This window comes from Pecten maximus, chromosome 6, assembly GCF_902652985.1.
Source record: "Pecten maximus chromosome 6, xPecMax1.1, whole genome shotgun sequence".
NCBI classification, from domain to species: domain Eukaryota; kingdom Metazoa; phylum Mollusca; class Bivalvia; order Pectinida; family Pectinidae; genus Pecten; species Pecten maximus.
In genome coordinates this window covers 696,142-718,036 of record NC_047020.1, presented here as the reverse complement: position 1 = coordinate 718,036, position 21,895 = coordinate 696,142, and the positions used below count along the sequence as shown (strand labels likewise).

General features: G+C 37.6%; 1 protein-coding gene across 2 annotated transcripts in view; it reads left to right on the top strand.

Annotated features, from left to right (window-relative positions):
- The first annotated feature begins 6,042 nt into the window (after positions 1-6,042).
- Positions 6,043-21,895, top strand: part of LOC117328672 (pregnancy zone protein-like) — a 57,570-nt gene continuing 41,717 nt past the window's right edge. For both annotated transcript variants that reach the window (XM_033886119.1, XM_033886117.1), the window contains exons 1-2: positions 6,043-6,177; positions 13,790-13,867. In XM_033886119.1, coding sequence (XP_033742010.1) covers positions 13,803-13,867 — 65 coding nt within the window. In that variant the 5' untranslated portion in view covers positions 6,043-6,177; positions 13,790-13,802. The remainder of the gene's footprint in view (positions 6,178-13,789; positions 13,868-21,895) is intronic.

Genomic DNA, 21,895 nt, shown 5'->3' with positions numbered 1-21,895 from the left:
CAACATTTACCAAATTGATATTACTAAACACGAACAACATTTACCAAATTGATATTACTTAACACGAACAACATTTACCCGATTGATATTACTAAACACGAACAACATTTACCAAATTGATATTACTTAACACGAACAACATTTACCGAATTGATATTACTATACACGAACAACATTTACCGAATTGATATTACTAAACACGAACAATATTTACCGAATTGATATTACTATACACGAACAATATTAACCGAATTGATATTACTATACACGAACAATATTTACCGAATTGATATTACTTAACTCGAACAATATTATTGGTATAAAATATTTTATGTATGCTATTATTTCTGCTTTTAAATCTCCATGCTGCTATTGCAGATCGCAAACAGTATACAACAACCGACTGTTCCTTAATTATATGGAAACCATCACGCACGTCACACACTGATTCAGGCTAAAACAATGGCCCTGAATTAGCCGGTATTACAAGCCTAGGTCTAATCTCCCTCAGGGTCCTCTGGGTAAGTAAAATTGAAAATACAAAAAAAAAAAAAAAAAAAACATACTAAGGTTGATGTAAGTAATATAGATAAAGTAAATTTTGCGTAGTTAATATGCAAAAAGTATGACCTTAAGAAAGACATAACATATAACAATATATATCCAAACAGAGAATAGTCACAGAATTATCACAGAAAGCACAAAATATCATGCTTACGGAAGTTTATTTCATTGGCCAAAGCCTGATATACATACATGCCAATATAATAAAAATATAAAGAATGACAGAATATAATGATAATGTAGCATACATTAAAAATTTCCCTATGCTATCTAAAGATACGAGATATGATTGATATGTTGTGAGTCCGTATTGAAGGAAGTACCCAATGATGTTCTTTTTAAGTCCTACTATTCTCTGACTATATAGGGCCGTGTACCCAAGGACTGATCTCGTTTGGTTAGTTTTTTATCGACGATGTAGCATTCTAAAGTAAACAAGACAAGCGACTTTTACAAAAAGGACAAAATCGGTGAAAGAGCAGTGATCCAATATTTGCATAAAAACGTTTAACACTTAAGGATATCCATAATGATATGGTAGCAACACAAGGGAAAGATGCCCTTCATATGCTACAGTGGAAAGGTGGTTGGCGGAATTTAAGCGCGGCCGACAGAGCCTTGAGGATGACCCCCCATCCTGGAAGGCCTGTTAATGTTGCAACCCCAGAAATGGTCAATAAAGTTCATGGTATTGTTATGACTGACAGACGAGTCACAGACAGATATATAACCAGTAGAGTTGGCATTTCACAGGGAAGAGTACATTTCCTTCTGACCGATGGGTACCAAGACTCCTGACAGTTGATCAGAAGCACACCAGGCGCACATTATCGCATGCTAATCCTTAACCTTTCTGAGGAAGATCCTGCCAACTTTCATCATTTTACCCCAGAGGCCAAACGACAATCGAAACAATGGAAGCACCCTGGCTCTCCCCCACCAAAGAAGGCAAAGACTGTTCCATCAGCTGGGAAGGTTATGGCCTCGGTTTTCTGGGATGTTATATGGTAATCTGCTGATAGATTATCTCCAAATGGGACAAACAATCAATGACACATACTATGCTTCACTTCTGAGGCAGTTACTGAAAAATATCAAACTTAAGCGCCACAGAAAGCTCACTAAAGGTGTATTATTCCATCAAGACAATGCTCCTGTTCACAAGTTTGCCATTGCCATGGCTGTCATTCACGATTGCGTCTTTAAATTGATTGAGCATCCGCCTTATTCACTTGATTTCGCTCTATCACACTTTAATTTATTTCCAAAGATGAAAAACAGCTATTTCAGGCACCCACTTTCAGTCCGATGATGACGTCATACATGCATGTCCTTCAAAATTCAAATCCTTCAATATGAGGCTCACGACATATCAATCAGCCCTCGTATGTACAGTATCTCTAAAATGGCAAACAGCTTTCTTTCCAAAAGCAGTAAAAGACGTTCACAATTCATTACGTAATTGAGCAACTAGATATAATGAAATGATTTGAATAAACTGAGTCCTCTGCTTCAGTATACATAAAAGATTCTGATTTGACTGGCGAATAGCATTGGTATTGGTTAGCAGGATTAAATCTAGAGAACACGTCATTTGGAACCAATCCATTTACACATTTAAAAATAATGATTTTCTGCACTGTATAGATCTACAGACATCCATTTTAACTGTCTTTTGACGGATTATAGAATGGAGCATTCTAAGATGAGACGTGCAGTCCGTTTTTATGATGGTTTACATTTCTTTAAAGTCTTTCCAGCAGATCTGTGTTGATACGGAAACATTGCCCTCTCTTGAGGACTCTTTAATAAATTCTGTTTCTGTTTCTAGCTTCAAATCCAAACTAAAAACTGTATTTCCAACTATGATTTCTGATGTTTTTATTAATTGCAGCCCTCGTAGTCTTAATATAGTATTATGTCAATTACGAAACAAAGCTAGTGATTTAAATTATGATAAATGTATGGATCATTTGGTTGATGATGGTTCTTGTACATGTGGTGCTAATATTGAAAATGCAATTCACTTCTTCTTCCAATGTCCACTTTACTTGAATATTCGACATCATATCATAACAGTTTATAACCTTCTAGGATATGTCAATCTTCAAGTTCTTTTATATGGTGTCAGTGACTTGCCAACTGATTTAAATAGAATCATACTCTCCAACACTAGTTCTTACCTGAAAAAAAGCAAACGCTTTAAAAATTATAAGTAATATTTATGTCTATATACTCATTTGTTTATATAAAGGTTAAATCAATTAAAAAATACATCATGAGTACATAGTAGTGTGAGAGTGAGTGAGAATGTGTTTTCTTTGTTTATATATATCAATTATTAACTTCTAATATTTTCCTACTACATACTAATTTTGTAATACTCATATGTTCATTAAACTGGAAATCTATAGGAAAGGACTAATATAGGCTGAGCCTGTTGTCCAATCCCTTTTGCCAACACCAAATCTTTATGATATTCAATGTAAAGAAAAAACCAAACCATGTTATTATACTTGTTGTGTTGACAATAAAATATTTTGAATCGAAAAGCATTGCCCTATACCAAACATCTCGAATCCTGTGTCAATAAATCGAAAACTGAAATTCCACATCAATACCTTTTTCCCAGATCTATTCCTCCTCTGGATTACGTAGTTAATGAATGCTGTGAAGTGACCAAGAAAATGTTGACGTTCGAGTTCGTGTACTGGCCAATCTGATATCACTCTGCTGGATGTTCATAGCAAGTGTCCAAACTCTATAGATTATATTGCCTGACATTTTCTATGTTTTATCTCTTCTCTATATCAAAAAGGCAGTTGACCTCGATACGATTAGCCACTGTAGGTTAAAATCTACAACCAGAACAATTACACAGCCTCTTACCGTGTTGTCCAATAAATACCACCTCAACGGACCCTTTACAATTTTTGATCATTTAAACAAAGCAAATTTGATTTGAACGTTTATCATTGTGTAGCCACAATTGGATTGGGCACAAGCTTTTAACAGCTTATAAAATCCTCTCCACAAATACATATTACAAAGATTGTGATAGCGACACAGTATACTTATAATGATTATAAAGAAAGAAAAGCAAAGAAGAATGACAGGAAGAAAGACAGATCTAGAGATCTAAGAGTACGATGAATGTTGCTATATTAGGATATACTACAAATTAGGGTTCATAAATGATGTAAACAATATATATCTTTAAATACACTTAATTAAAACTTATTAAAAACTAAACTACTTCTGTTATATTATCATTTCAGTAAAATTACTATACAATTTTGTTTGTCACGTGATATAAATCGAATGGTACATGTTATATTTATTGAGAAGAGCTCGTTAGTTGTAAGAACCTATCTCTTTTCCATTTATCATTTTAGAAAATAGTATGTTTGAATCAACATAGCAGTGTTTTAGCTGTAGTGTTTTTACGAAATTTTATATCGCTGCTTTGGATTTGGTGTTTTTGCGTAATGATGTATCCGCGTTTTAGTTGTAGAGTTTTGCGAAATAATATATGGCTGCTTTAGATTTAGTGTTTTTACTTAATGGTATATATTGTTTTAGTTGTAGGGTATTACCTAATGGTATATCTGTGTTTTAGTTTTTTATGGAGTAAAAGATGTGTGTTTCAGCTGTAGTGCTTTTACGTGATAACATCAATAAATTAGTTGTAGTGTTTTACGTGATAACATCAATAAATTAGTTGTAGTGTTTTACGTGATAACATCAATAAATTAGTTGTAGTGTTTTACGTGATAACATCAATAAATTAGTTGTTGTGTTTTACGTAATAACATCAATAAATTAGTTGCAGTGTTTTACGTGATAACATCAATAAATTAGTTGTAGTGTTTTACGTGATAACATCAATGAATTAGTTGTAGTGTTTTACGTAATAACATCAATAAATTAGTTGTAGTGTTTTACGTGATAACATCAATAAATTAGTTGTAGTGTTTTACGTGATAACATCAATGAATTAGTTGTAGTGTTTAACGTAATAACATCAATAAATTAGTTGTAGTGTTTTACGTGATAACATCAATAAATTAGTTGTAGTGTTTTACGTGATAACATCAATAAATTAGTTGTAGTGTTTTACGTGATAACATCAATGAATTAGTTGTAGTGTTTTACGTGATAACATCAATAAATTAGTTGTAGTGTTTTACGTAATAACATAAATAAATTATTTGTAGTGTTTTGAGTTACAACATAGCAGTGTTTTAGCTGTAGTGTTTTTACGAAATATTATATCGCTGCTTTGGATTTGGTGTTTTTGCGTAATGATGTATCCGCGTTTTAGTTGTAGAGTTTTGCGAAATAATATATGGCTGCTTTAGATTTAGTGTTTTTACTTAATGGTATATATTGTTTTAGTTGTAGGGTATTACCTAATGGTATATCTGTGTTTTAGTTTTTTATGGAGTAAAAGATGTGTGTTTCAGCTGTAGTGCTTTTACGTGATAACATCAATAAATTAGTTGTAGTGTTTTACGTAATAACATCAATAAATTAGTTGTAGTGTTTTACGTGATAACATCAATGAATTAGTTGTAGTGTTTTACGTGATAACATCAATGAATTAGTTGTAGTGTTTTACGTAATAACATAAATAAATTATTTGTAGTGTTTTGAGTTACAACATATCAGTGCCTTGGCTGTTTTTACATCAACCAACTTTATTGGTCCAGTGTTTTGCTTACAGTTATTGCCTCAACATTAATTTAACCAAAGACCGTATTGTATTATATTCACGCGTTGGTGAGATAATCGTAAAAAAATTCATTCAGAATTTATTGCGGTATTGTTGTTTTAGAAATTGGTAAAAAATATAACATGTTGTTTGCATGGGGGCGTAATGTTCACAAAAATGTCATGGTTTTATCAGGACGAGTTTGGGGGATGTGAACAGAAACCAACACCGGAAAGAAACGCCAAGTATATAGATAAGCTGTTTGATATTTGTTTTTGTGTCGCTGCATGTCTACACATTTCCCGACCTATTGCACATTTGCCCCTAGTAAAGTCAGCTACTTAGTGACGTTAGGTGCATTTATTTCTTGGAAATAGGAACGATGCTGGAAATTTTCAGTCGAAAATTTACACCTGTTAATAGCACATGCATGACGTTGTCCAATACTTTGACAGGTCTATCTAATCTAACTTTCTCCTGATTCCCCCCCAGGTGCTACATACTTCTATTCGCTGACCCTGAAAACTGTGACGACGGTCACTCTGGAGCGATGTTTACCTGGTACAGGTAAACACCAGGCTACAGATGAGCATGACCGGATATTAGAAAGCAACCAATCAGGAGGGCTGATTCAAATTTGGGACCGGTAGAACGTGCTGGTGTGACGTAGACCGTGACCGTAGTCATCAGTCATCCTATGTGTAGCCATGCGTGTAAAACTGTGGCAAAAGACTTATATATATATCTTACACAGATTGTAACGGCAGATAGCAGAGATAAGGATACACATACAACACAGAAGAAGAAAATGCTTTTGTGAATTTCGTTTGGATCCTTATCGATACATCCACCAAGTCAAGACGCGTTTAGTGACTTTCTAAAGACTTCGTAAAGAAAAGGTTGGTTAAATATGTGTTGATTTACAAATATGTTAATGTATAAATCGTATGTTAACCCGACAACCATTCACCGAACCAGTTATATTGATTGCGAATGATGGCTTCATCATTGTTTATACCAGGTCTCAATGTTTCAATGTTTTATACCGAAGTCCACACATAGCTGTACTGGTCCTTATTAACTTTGGTCAAGGTGAGTTTTTTTTATTTTATATAGGTCAGACATAAATGTTTATTAATGTCAAGTTGTGTGGGGATACCTTCCGAATAGTGGACCAGCGACACAGAAACCCGGAAACCACCAAGGAATATTTTACATATTATCGTGACTGAGTTTCTATTTTGGAATACCAATTAGTATGGTTTTGCTTGAATACACGTTCATACTTTAAGGAATTAAATTATATAATTAGATATCTGAAATACAAGGAAACATCGAACTTACTGATGCTACAGACTGCACCTGATCTGTATTTTCTGATATATAAATAGAAATAGAGACATGACGTTGATCTGACAGTCTGGGACAATACTATATATTATATAGGACGACAGTTATAACGATAGACCATATTATATTATATAGGACGACAGTTATACCGATAGCAGATATAGGCTGACACAATATGGTAGTGGATATTAAACTTAATGTTTCATATTTATTAGTTAAAGTGAAGCAGAACATGCTTAATAATCATACAGGTGCCATTTGTAAATGTAATGCGATCACCCATAATACTGATCACTCATAAACAATACAGACCTTACCGGTGTGTGATGATAACACAGAAACTATACAGACCTTACTGGTGTGTGATCAGAACTTTATACTGATAACACAGAAACTATACAGACCTCACTGGTGTGTGATGATAACACAGAAACTATACAGACCTTACTGGTGTGTGATCAGAACTTTATACTGATAACACAGAAACTATACAGACCTTACTGGTGTGTGATGATAACACAGAAACTATACAGACCTTACTGGTGTGTGATGATAACACATAAACTATACAGACCTTACCGGTGTGTGATGATAACACAGAAACTATACAGACCTTACTGGTGTGTGATCAGTACTTTATACTGATAACACAGAAACTATACAGACCTTACTGGTGTGTGATCAGAACTTTATACTGATAACACAGAAACTATACAGACCTTACTGGTGTGTGATCAGAACTTTATACTGATAACACAGAAACTATACAGACCTTACTGGTGTGTGATCAGAACTTTATACTGATAACACAGAAGCTATACAGACCTTACCGGTGTGTGATGATAACACAGAAACTATACAGACCTTACTGGTGTGTGATCAGAACTTTATACTGATAACACAGTAACTATACAGACCTTACTGGTGTGTGATGATAACACATAAACTATACAGACCTTACTGGTGTGTGATCAGTACTTTATACTGATAACATAAACTATACAGACCTTACCGGTGTGTGATCAGTACTTTATACTGATAACACAGAAACTATACAGACCTTACCGGTGTGTGATTAGTACTTTATACTGATAACACAGAAACTATACAGACCTTACCGGTGTGTGATGATAACACAGAAACTATACAGACCTTACCGGTGTCTGATCATAACTTTATACTGATAACATAAACTATACAGGCCTTACTGGTGTGTGATGATAACACAGAAACTATACAGACCTTACCGGCGTGTGATCAGTACTTTATACTGATAACATAAACTATACAGACCTTACTGGTGTGTGATCAGTACTTTATACTGATAACACAGAAACTATACAGACCTTACCGGTGTGTGATCAGTACTTTATACTGATCACTCATAAACAATACAGACCTTACTGGTGTGTGATGATAACACAGAAACTATACAGACCTTACCGGTGTGTGATGATAACACAGAAACTATACAGACCTTACCGGCGTGTGATCAGTACTTTATACTGATAACATAAACTATACAGACCTTACCGGTGTGTGATCAGTACTTTATACTGATAACACAGAAACTATACAGACCTTACCGGTGTGTGATGATAACACAGAAACTATACAGACCTTACTGGTGTGTGATCAGTACTTTATACTGATAACACAGAAACTATACAGACCTTACCGGTGTGTGATGATAACACAGAAACTATACAGACCTTACCGGTGTGTGATGATAAGACAGAAACTATACAGACCTTACCGGTGTGTGATCAGAACTTTATACTGATAACACAGAAACTATACAGACCTTACTGATGTGTGATGATAACACAGAAACTATACAGACCTTACCGGTGTGTGATCAGTACTTTATACTGATAACATAAACTATACAGACCTTACTGGTGTGTGATGATAAGACAGAAACTATACAGACCTTACCGGTGTGTGATCAGTACTTTATACTGATAACACAGAAACTATACAGACCTTACTGGTGTGTGATGATAACACAGAAACTATACAGACCTTACCGGTGTGTGATCAGTACTTTATACTGATAACACACAAACTATACAGACCTTACTGGTGTGTGATCAGTACTTTATACTGATAACACAGAAACTATACAGACCTTACCGGTGTGTGATCAGAACTTTATACTCGATTTAAGAGTGATAACGTATTGTACCCATCATGTAGTTAATCGCCCCCATTATATTAATGTCATACTCATTGAACCCCGCCTGATCGTATCTATAACACCAATACATGTCATACACCCATCACATTACATCATTAATATTCACAATTAAATCTGCTATTGTGATCGCCTTTCTTTGGGCTTGATGATCATTCGTGGTGATGCATACTGATGGTTTTATATATAGTTGATTTATTGTAATGGCTTAGACAATGCCTAAAGCTTACACCTCACCGTATCATCGCTTTTTCATGCCGACTTATATGCATATGCCCATATCCATTAATGTACTTGCTGAAAAGTCGTTGACACCTAAAAGCAAAGATGGAGTCTTTTTAAGATTAGGACATTGAAAAAACACACAAATTTATTTATTAATCAACTAATTTAAAAACATTAGCACCCCTTACCTATGTATATATCTAATTATTTATGACCACTATATAATAACATAGACCACTATATAATAACATAGACCACTATATAATAACGTAGACGAATAGACCACTATATAATAACGTAGACCACTATATAATAACACAGACCACTATATGATAACCTAGACCACTATATAATAACGTAGACCACTATATAATAACGTAGACCAGTATATAATAACATAGACCACTATATAATAACATAGACCAGTATATAATAACATAGACCACTATATAATAACATAGACCACTCTATAATAACATAGACTACTATATAATAACACAGACCACTATATAATAACATAGACCACTATATAATAACGTAGACCACTATATAATAACGTGGACCACTATATAATAACATAGACCATTATATAATAACGTAGACCACTATATAATAACACAGACCGCTATATAATAACATAGACTACTATATAATAACATAGACCACTATATAATAACATAGACCATTATATAATAACGTAGACCAGTATATAATAACGTAGACCACTATATAATAACACAGACCACTATATAATAACATAGACCACTATATAATAACACAGACCGCTATATAATAACATAGACCACTATATAATAACGTAGACCAGTATATAATAACGTAGACCTGTTATAATAACATAGACCACTATATAATAACGTAGACCACTAGACCACTATATAATAACATAGACCAGTATATAATAACGTAGACCAGTATATAATAACGTAGACCAGTATATAATAACATAGATCACTATATAATAACATAGACCACTATATAATAACATAGACCACTATATAATAACATAGACCACTATATAATAACGTTGACCACTATATAATAACATAGACCACTATATAATAACATAGACCACTATATAATAACGTGGACCACTATATAATAACGTAGACCACTATATAATAACATAGACCACTATATAATAACATAGACCACTATATGATAACGTAGACCACTATATAATAACATAGACCATTATATAATAACACTTATCCCTCTACCGTATACGTTTATGATCCAAGCTATAATAAAACACGTCGGTCGGCGATAAACTTCAGACGAGACATTGTGAAGTTGTAACGTTAAACTGTTCAGAGGTTCTAACCTTTCTGACAGAACTAGGCATGCGTCATGAACTGGTATGTCGGTGAGTCAGACAAACCATTGGTGTCTCTTTGCTGATTTGTTCGACAAAAGTTCGATGACCACTGAGTTAGCTTCATGAGAGTTAGGAGTCATGGGGAATATTGAGCCCCTTGTCGCGTAATGTCTGCCCTTAATGTAATGGATTGATATTCATATTGAAATTGGTTGCCATCTTAAAAGTATTTCCGCCCCTACATTCCATTGTTAAAACCTTGGACAATAGGAACGATGAAACGCAAAGCCGATAGGTATATAATAAAAAGTATTAGTACATATCTATGTATGATTATTTAAGATATCGGTACATATCTGTGATTAACTATATAAGTACATATCTATGTATGATTATTTACATTCCCTCTATATTGGTGTATACCTACGTATGACGAATGTTCTATGTAGATTTATGATGTGTCAGGTGTAGTCATAAGAGCTACATAATATCAACTATTAGGTCGACAGCTATGATGAGTGTTGTGCAATATCATCAATGAAATCATCACCGTCATTGACATGGATTTGTCACTCAATTAATTACATAGGTCTGTCGACCCACTAACATCTTTATTGTATTATTACATAAAGCGTTTGATTATTTTTGAACTATTGCACGGTTAAAATGACTATTGCACGGTCACGTGCGAATTATTGAAAAGCTGTGATGCTTTGGAATTTGGTCACGTGCGAACTATTGAACACTTGTGACGTTTCGGAATTTCGTCCTACCCTTTCAAGCTTCTAAGTCACTCAGATGTCAATACCGCCGACGACGATAGTCAACGTGACTTATAAGCCTACAGGAAAGTCGAGATGTCAGTGATTCTTACTGTGTTTTTCTGATTATGTAATACATGTAAAACAAATACATCATAGGTGTCTGTGCAATAGTCCAGAATATTTGACCCTCGTTACCGGTAATCGACCGCTGTTCTATTGTTCTATAGAACATCAGTTGATTACAGGTACCTCGTGTCAAATATTCTGGACTATCGCACAGACACCCATGATATATTTGTATAATATCACCCTGTCGACCCTGTATATACGGCACTATGAAACTACAAAGGTATAGTTTTTAGTTTACCCATACATACGATATTATCATATAATTTGATATTAAGACACATTAAGATCGGTAACATGGAGTATGGCATAAATCAATTTAATATTAAGACACATTAAGAGTGAGTAACATGGAGTATGGCATAAATCAATTTAATATTAAGACACATTCAGAGTGAGTAACAGGGAGTATGGCATAAATCAATTTAATATTAAGACACATTAAGAGTGAGTAACATGGAGTATGGCATAAATCAATTTAATATTAAGACACATTAAGATCAGTAACAGGAAGTATGGCATAAATCAATTAAATATTAAGACACCTTTAGGATCAATAACTACCGAAATAATGTTTTGTGATAAGTAACCCAGTTTTTGGCATTTGACGTTTGAAAACTGTCAGAAATAGGACAGATGAATAATAGATATCAGGGCATCATATCTTTATGGTCTCAGATTCCAAAAATAAAAAACGCCTTGTAATGTTCACGTTTAAACGCCCCTTTGTCAGCTGTTACATTTTACCTGGTACAGGATATATAACTTGTTTTTTACTTAACGGTACCGGACATAACATGCTATATTCTTAACGCTACCTGACATAACATGTTATATACTCAATGGTACCAGACATAACTTGTTTATACTCAATGGTACCGGACATAACTTGTATATACTCAATGGTACCGGACATAACTTGTTTATAACTCAATGGTACTGGACATAACTTGTTTATAACTCAATGGTACCGGACATAACTTGTTTATACCCAATGGTACCGGACATAACATGTTATATACTCAATGGTACCGGACATAACTTGTTTATAACTCAATGATACCGGACATAACTTGTTTATACTCAATGGTACCGGAGATAACTTGTTTATACTCAATGGTACCGGACATAACATGTTATATACTAAATGGTACCGGACATAACTTGTTTATACTCAATGGTACCGGACATAACTTGTTTATAACTCAATGGTACCGGACATAACTTGTTTATACTCAATGGTACCGGACATAACTTGTTTATACTCAATGGTACCGGACATAACTTGTATATACTCAATGGTACCGGACATAACTTGTTTATAACTTAATGGTACCGGACATAACTTGTTTATAACTTAATTGTACCGGACATAACTTGTTTATACTCAATGGTACCGGACATAACTTGTTTATAACTCAATGGTACCGAACATAACTTGTTTATACTCAATTGTACCGGGCATAACTTGTTTATACTCAATCATTTCCAGGACATTGTGAAGCGGCCTTCAAGTGTTAGCCAATCGAATAGAATTGAACCAAGTGATTAAAAAGATAGTCCCAGTCAAAGGTCACCGTTTTAACTAATCAAAACACATTTAGAGTTTATTCCACATGTGGTATAAACTGAAAGTAACAGTTGTAATGATTATTTCATGCCTTGGGAGTTGAATAACACCCACCTCTTGTGGAAGAAATATGCTTAACTCAGATAAAATCAATGAACGAAAGAGTATTTAATTTACCAAAACAAAATGTATTTTCCATTTACTTTGATGTAGTTTCGTGCCATATACACTATCTACTTTGATGTAGTTTCGTGCCATATACACTATTTACATTGATGTAGTTTCGCGCCATATACATTATTTACTCGGTGTAGTTTCGTGCCATATACATTATTTACTTTGATGTCGTTTCGTGCCATATACACTATCTACTTTGGTATAGTTTCTTGCTATATACATTATTTACTTTAATGTAGTTTCGTGCCATATACATTTCTTAATTTGATGTAGTTTCGTGCCATATACATTATTTACTTTGATGTAGTTTCGTGCCATATACACTATTTACTTTGATGTAGTTTCGTGCCATATACACTATCTACTTTGGTATAGTTTCGTGCTATATTACATTATTTACTTTGATGTAGTTTCGTGCCATATACACTATTTACTTTGATTTAGTCCCATAGGATTCTCACGTGATGTGTTGATAACGTTTGTAATTAATTTGAGAGAATTAGCCTATCAGGAAACCAGTCGGTATCATTACATTGCGATATATTATTTGCATATACATGAATATGACGTCAGTTGGATGGATTTTGATACGACAAGGGAAAGTGAAGTGATCGTTGAATAATGCAAAATATAGGATATGGTCTTTACTAGCGATATATAAGCATAGTAGTGACATCGTCACTTCCCATGTGTTATATAGAAACACAGAAATGAAGCCGAGGTGGTTTATCATAATAACAAGTAAAATGTTGTTTTTTTTTTGTAGAATTCCATCCGACATGGGTACCTCCATGTTCGGACTAATAGTGGGCGTGGCCACCGTCACACTGTGCTCTGCTTTGAAGTAAGTATATGGATATGAACCGCTAGCTCAGAAACGTACCCACATTATTTGATGTATTTTATTATGTAGATATGATACCATGTTATATCGAAACAACATATTTTCATTTCAACTATGTCAATATCCCTACGACTAAGATATGCGATTTACCAGTTAATTACTTACAGTTTACCGGCCTTCCTTACTACATATACCATCACCCACCGACCTTCCCTACTACATATACCCACACACACCAGCCTTCCCTACTACATATACCATCACCCACCGACCTTCCCTACTACATATACCCACACCTACCGGCCATCCCTACTACATATACCCACACACACCAGCCTTCCCTACTACATATACCATCACCCACCGTCCATCCCTTCTACAAATACCCACACCAACCGGCCTTCTCTACTACATATACCCACACCCACCGACCTTCCCTACTACATATACCATCACCCACCGTCCATCCCTACTACAAATACCCACACCCACGGCCTTCCCTACTACAAATACTCACCCCCACCGACCTTCCCTACTACATATACCCACACCTACCGGCCTTCCCTACTACATATACCCACACCCACCGGCCATCCCTACTACATATACCATCACCAACCGGCCTTCCCTACTACATATACCCACACCCGCCGGCCATCCCTACTACATATACCCACACCCACCGCCCTTCCCTTCTACATATACCCACACCTATCGGCCTTCCCTACTACATATATCCACACCTACCGGCCTTCCCTACTACATATACCCACACCCACCGCCCTTCCCTTCTACATATATCCACACCTACCGGCCTTCCCTACTACATATACCCACACCTATCGGCCTTCCCTACTACATATATCCACACCTACCGGCCTTCCCTACTACATATACCCACACCCACCGGCCATCCCTACTACATATACCCACACCTACCGGCCTTCCCTACTACATATACCCACACCCGCCGGCCATCCCTACTACATATACCCACACCCACCGCCCTTCCCTTCTACATATACCCACACCTATCGGCCTTCCCTACTACATATATCCACACCTATCGGCCTTCCCTACTACATATACCCACACCTATCGGCCTTCCCTACTACATATACCCACACCCACCGCCCTTCCCTACTACATATATCCACACCTACCGGCCTTCCCTACTACATATACCCACACCCACCGCCCTTCCCTACTACATATATCCACACCTATCGGCCTTCCCTACTACATATACCCACACCTATCGGCCTTCCCTACTACATATACCCACACCCACCGCCCTTCCCTACTACATATATCCACACCTATCGGCCTTCCCTACTACATATATCCACACCTACCGACCTTCCCTACTACATATACCATCACCCACCGGCCTTCCCTACTACATATACCCACACCTACAGGCCTTCCCTTCTACATATACCCACACCTACCGGCCATCCCTACTACATATACCCACACCCACCGACCTTCCCTACTACATAAACCATCACCCACCGACCTTCCCTACTACAAATACCGACACCCACCGACCTTCCCTACTACATATACCCACACCTACCGGCCTTCCCTTCTACATATACCCACACCTACCGGCCTTCCCTACTACATATACCATCACCCACCGACCTTCCCTACTACATATACCCACACCCACCGGCCATCCGTACTACATATACCCACACACACCGGCCATCCGTACTACATATACCCACACACACCGGCCATCCCTACTACATATACACACACCCACCGGCCATCCCTACTACATATACCCACACCTACAGGCCTTCCCTGCTACATATACCCACACCCACCGACCTTCCCTACTACATATACCCACACCCACCGACCTTCCCTACTACATATACCCACACCCACCGACCTTCCCTACTACATATACCCACACCCACCGACCTTCCCTACTACATATACCCACACCTACCGACCATCTCTATTACATATACCCACACCCACCGGCCATCCCTACTACATATACCCACACCCACCGACCTTCCCTACTACATATACCCACACCCACCGACCTTCCCTACTACATATACCCACACCTACCGACCATCTCTATTACATATACCCACACACACCGGCCATCCCTACTACATATACCCACACCCACCGACCTTCCCTACTACATATACCCACACCCACCGGCCTTCCCTACTACATATACCCACACCTACCGGCCTTCCCTACTACATATACCCACACCTACCGGCCTTCCCTACTACATATACCCACACCTACCGGCCTTCCCTACTACATAAACCATCACCCACCGGCCTGCCCTACTACATATACCCACACCCACCGGCCTTCCCTACTACATATACCCACACCCACCGGCCTTCCCTACTACATATACCCACACCCACCGGCCTTCCCTACTACATATACCCACACCCACCGGCCATCCCTACTACATATACCCACACCCACCGACCTTCCCTACTACATATACCATCACCCACCGGCCTTCCCTACTACATATACCATCACCCACCGGCCTTCCCTACTACATATACCCACACACACCGGCCTTCCCTACTACATATACCATCACCCACCGGCCTTCCCTACTACATATACCCACACACACCGGCCTTCCCTTCTACATATACCCACACCTACCGGCCTTCCCTACTACATATACCATCACCCACCGACCTTCCCTACTACATATACCCACACCCACCGGCCATCCGTACTACATATACCCACACACACCGGCCATCCGTACTACATATACCCACACACACCGGCCATCCCTACTACATATACACACACCCACCGGCCATCCCTACTACATATACCCACACCTACAGGCCTTCCCTGCTACATATACCCACACCCACCGACCTTCCCTACTACATATACCCACACCCACCGACCTTCCCTACTACATATACCCACACCCACCGACCTTCCCTACTACATATACCCACACCCACCGACCTTCCCTACTACATATACCCACACCTACCGACCATCTCTATTACATATACCCACACCCACCGGCCATCCCTACTACATATACCCACACCCACCGACCTTCCCTACTACATATACCCACACCCACCGACCTTCCCTACTACATATACCCACACCTACCGACCATCTCTATTACATATACCCACACCCACCGGCCATCCCTACTACATATACCCACACCCACCGACCTTCCCTACTACATATACCCACACCCACCGGCCTTCCCTACTACATATACCCACACCTACCGGCCTTCCCTACTACATATACCCACACCTACCGGCCTTCCCTACTACATATACCCACACCTACCGGCCTTCCCTACTACATAAACCATCACCCACCGGCCTGCCCTACTACATATACCCACACACACCGGCCTTCCCTACTACATATACCCACACCCACCGGCCTTCCCTACTACATATACCCACACCCACCGGCCTTCCCTACTACATATACCCACACCCACCGGCCATCCCTACTACATATACCCACACCCGCCGGCTCTCCCTACTACATATACCCACACCCACCGACCTTCCCTACTACATATACCATCACCCACCGGCCTTCCCTACTACATATACCATGACCCACCGGCCTTCCCTACTACATATACCCCACACACACCGGCCTTCCCTACTACATATACCATCACCCACCGGCCTTCCCTACTACATATACCCACACACACCGGCCTTCCCTACTACATATACCATCACCCACCGGCCTTCCCTACTACATAAACCATCACCCACCGGCCTTCCCTACTACATATACACACACCCACCGGCCATCCGTACTACATATACCCACACCCACCGACCTTATCTATTACATATACCCACACCTACCGACCATATCTATTACATATACCCACACCTACCGGCCTTCCCTACTACATATACCCACACCTACCGGCCACCCCTACTACATATACAATCACCCACCGGCCTTTCCTACTATATATATCCATTCCACAATTCTTTCTAACGTCCTGAGAGCATTAAACAGATCCCTTCTCATAGTCAGATGACAAACTTATAAACACGATATCATTAATATATAACCGACCTAGATCAATGACGTCAGCCATGGTTTAGTAAACAGACATGTTTAAAGTCCTAATGAATGAGGCGCAGCGACTTCGCCGTAAAATTATATGTCGGGACGACTGTTATCATGACCCCTGTACGACCTGAATAAAGATAACTCATTCTAACAAAGATTTCCTGTTCTAATGTATTTCCATGTAAATGAAGATGAATGAGTCTCCTCAAGACCAATGAAGGCATTTCAAGGAAAAGACCAGACCAAAACAATTCAATCAACTTCCGTCCCCTAATATAAAAGGAAAATAAATGAACAACTGACTGAATGCTGAGGCGTTCCTTTACGCTGTACCAACTGACTGAATGCTGAGGCGTTCCCTTACCCCGTACAAACTGACTGAATGTTGAGGCGTTCCCTTACCCCGTACAAACTGACTGAGTGTTAAGGCGTTCCCTTACCCTATACCAACTGACTGAGTGTTAAGGCGTTCCCTTACCCTGTACCAACTGACTGAATGTTGAGGCGTTCCCTTACCCTGTACCAACTGACTGAATGTTAAGGCGTTCCCTTACCCTGTACCAACTGACTGAGTGTTGAGGCGTTCCCTTACCCTGTACCAACTGACTGAATGTTAAGGCGTTCCCTTACCCTGTACCAACTGACTGAATGTTAAGGCGTTCCCTTACCCTGTACCAACTGACTGAGTGTTGAGGCGTTCCCTTACCCCGTACAAACTGACTGAGTGTTAAGGCGTTCCCTTACCCTGTACCAACTGACTGAATGTTGAGGCGTTCCCTTACCCTGTACCAACTGACTGAATGTTGAGGCGTTCCCTTACCCCGTACAAACTGACTGAATGTTGAGGCGTTCCCTTACCCCGTACAAACTGACTGAATGTTGAGGCGTTCCCTTACCCTGTACCAACTGACTGAGTGTTGAGGCGTTCCCTTGCCCTGTTCCAACTGACTGAATGTTGAGATGTTCCCTTTCCCTTCAACAACTGATTAAATGTTGAGGCGTTCTCTTATCCAGTACACCTAGTGACTAGTTTTAATCAGATTTATAAATGTATGTACAGAAACAGTGCCACAACCTCAATATGACATCTATCTATGACTTGTTTTACTCACCTCCGAGACGGGCAGGGTTAGGTTTTTAGAGCTGGTGGCATGGTCATCAGTCTTGTTGTGACAGTAGCGAGAAACAAATGAGGACAATAATATAATCCGACTGGAGAGATGTCCACGTAAAATATACAGTTGTCAACAACCACACTGTAACTGTATAATAGAAGTCATAGTCACCTCTAATGGGGGAGACACAATGCTGCAGGAATAATAGTATTATTATATACTTTGAAATAACAGCCCTGGCTCATCCCTACCCCGTATAGAGCCTCCCACATGGACCATGTTTACTGAATTCTTCACAAGTCTCCCCTAAACCCCCCCCCCGATAAGGCCATCTTAACCTAATTATTTATACGTGTTCTTTAAAAATTATTTCTATATATTACAACTATATGTATTACCAGAATTACGATATATCATGTAAATAAACGTCCGTGTATAAGGTATTCACTCACTATATACTACAGGCGACATCAAAGCCGTCTGTATGACTTATAGTGTTTACATTCACTCTTTCGTCTTGTACACATACTTTTACTCAATATCTATAAATGTAAATCGTATAGATATTATCATATAATCCCTTTAGTTTCTCTATGTCAGCCTTACCATATTACCCGATATAGAATGTCGACTTGTTCTCAATACATACATATATATACCATATCATATTTGTGTTCAGCACGATAGTTTTTGTCTCTGAAAATGGCTGGCCCCCTAACTGTAAGCATAAAATCTCTACATACATTGGTTAACTGACTTTTTGTCAACTTGCCGTTAATTTTACGTTAGGTTTTAGTGTTTCTTGCTGGTTTCAGGGTTTATAAATTAATCTTTTCATGTCTGTACGTTATGACTCCGTTAAAACATGTATATTATCTTCCTCTTTGGATCAGCTTCCAATCTTTTAAAGTATGAAAATATATTGTGTACATTTGAGGATTTGATCCATTAAATCTTCTTAATACAGTGTATTTGTTATCTGTATATCGTATCATGTTAGCTGTTCCATTCTTATACATTACTCCCCATTTTATATCGTATTACGTGTATATGTGTTAGCTGTTCCACTCGGATACATTACTCCCCATTTTATATCGTATTACATCTATATGTGTTAGCTGTTCCACTCTGATACATTACTCCCCATTTTATATCGTATTACGTGTATATGTGTTAGCTGTTCCACTCGGATACATTACTCCCCATTTTATATCATATTACATCTATATGTGTTAGCTGTTCCACTCTGATACATTACTCCCCATTTTATATCGTATTACGTGTATATGTGTTAGCTGTTCCACTCTGATACATTACTCCCCATTTTATATCGTATTACGTCTATATGTGTTAGCTGTTACACTCTGATACATTACTTCCCATTTTATATCGTATTACGTTTATATGTGTTAGCTGTTACACTCGGATACATTACTCCCCATTTTATATCGTATTACGTCTATATGTGTTAGCTGTTCCACTCTGATACATTACTCCCCATTTTATATCGTATTACGTCTATATGTGTTAGCTGTTACACTCGGATACATTACTCCCCATTTTATATCGTATTACATCTATATGTGTTAGCTGTTCCACTCTGATACATTACTCCCCTTTTTATATCGTTATACATCTATATGTGTTAGCTGTTCCATTCTAATACACTACTCCCCATTTTATATCGTTTTACATCTATATGTGTGAGCTGTTCCACTCATCACTCCCATTACTATGTAAATTGTTACGATTCTGTACAGTTATATTTCACTGTGTTATAATTGCCCTGTCTAGATGCTAATATAATGACACGCCCATCTTTACCTCTACATATTTCAATAGTAGATGGGTAATGAAGTGCTTTATTCCCATGTGACCATTAATTTTCATTATCCAATTAGCCATGGCTAATGACGACCCATTTATGTAATAATCCTAACATATCCCAGTCTAGTATCATTTGTCGTCGATTTTTGTGGCTAGTAACGTTGGCTATGACATTTTCGTTTCAACCTGTAGAGTTAAATATTATCACCGTAATCGGTTAGCGTATTAATTTCTATGTAATCAAAATGTAGCTTAATATCGAATTAAAACGAACTTACACAATATAGAGTGGTGACCCGGGAACAATATACTGCTTTAATAGCATTTAACATAATTATAGTTATTAGTGGAACGTTTTCAGCGGTACAAGTTCTGAAATAAGATAACCGCTAAAACCTTATGATGACAGTATACCACTTTGATATCGCCATTGTTAATTAGATATCCCTTTTGTTAATTAAATATCCTTACTGTTAATTAGATATCCCTATTGTTAATTATATATCCCTATTGTTAATTAGATATCCCTATTGTTAATTAGATATCCCTATTGTTAATTAGATATCCATACTGTTAATTATATATCCCCATTGTTAATAAGATATCCCTATTGTTATTTGATATCCCTACTGTTAATTATATATCCCCATTATTAATTAGATATCCATACTGTTAATTATATATCCCTACTATTAATTAGATATCCCTACTGTTAATTAGATATCCCTATTGTTAATTAGATATCCCTATTGTTAATTATATATCCCCATTGTTAATAAGATATCCCTATTGTTAATTAGATATCCCTATTGTTAATTAGATATCCCTTTTGTTAATTTGATATCCCTATTGTTAATTACATATCCCTATTGTTAATTATATATCCCTATTGTTAATTAGATATCACTATTGTTAATTATATATCCCTATTGTTGATTATATATCCCTATTGTTAATTAGATATCCCTATTGTTGATTATATATC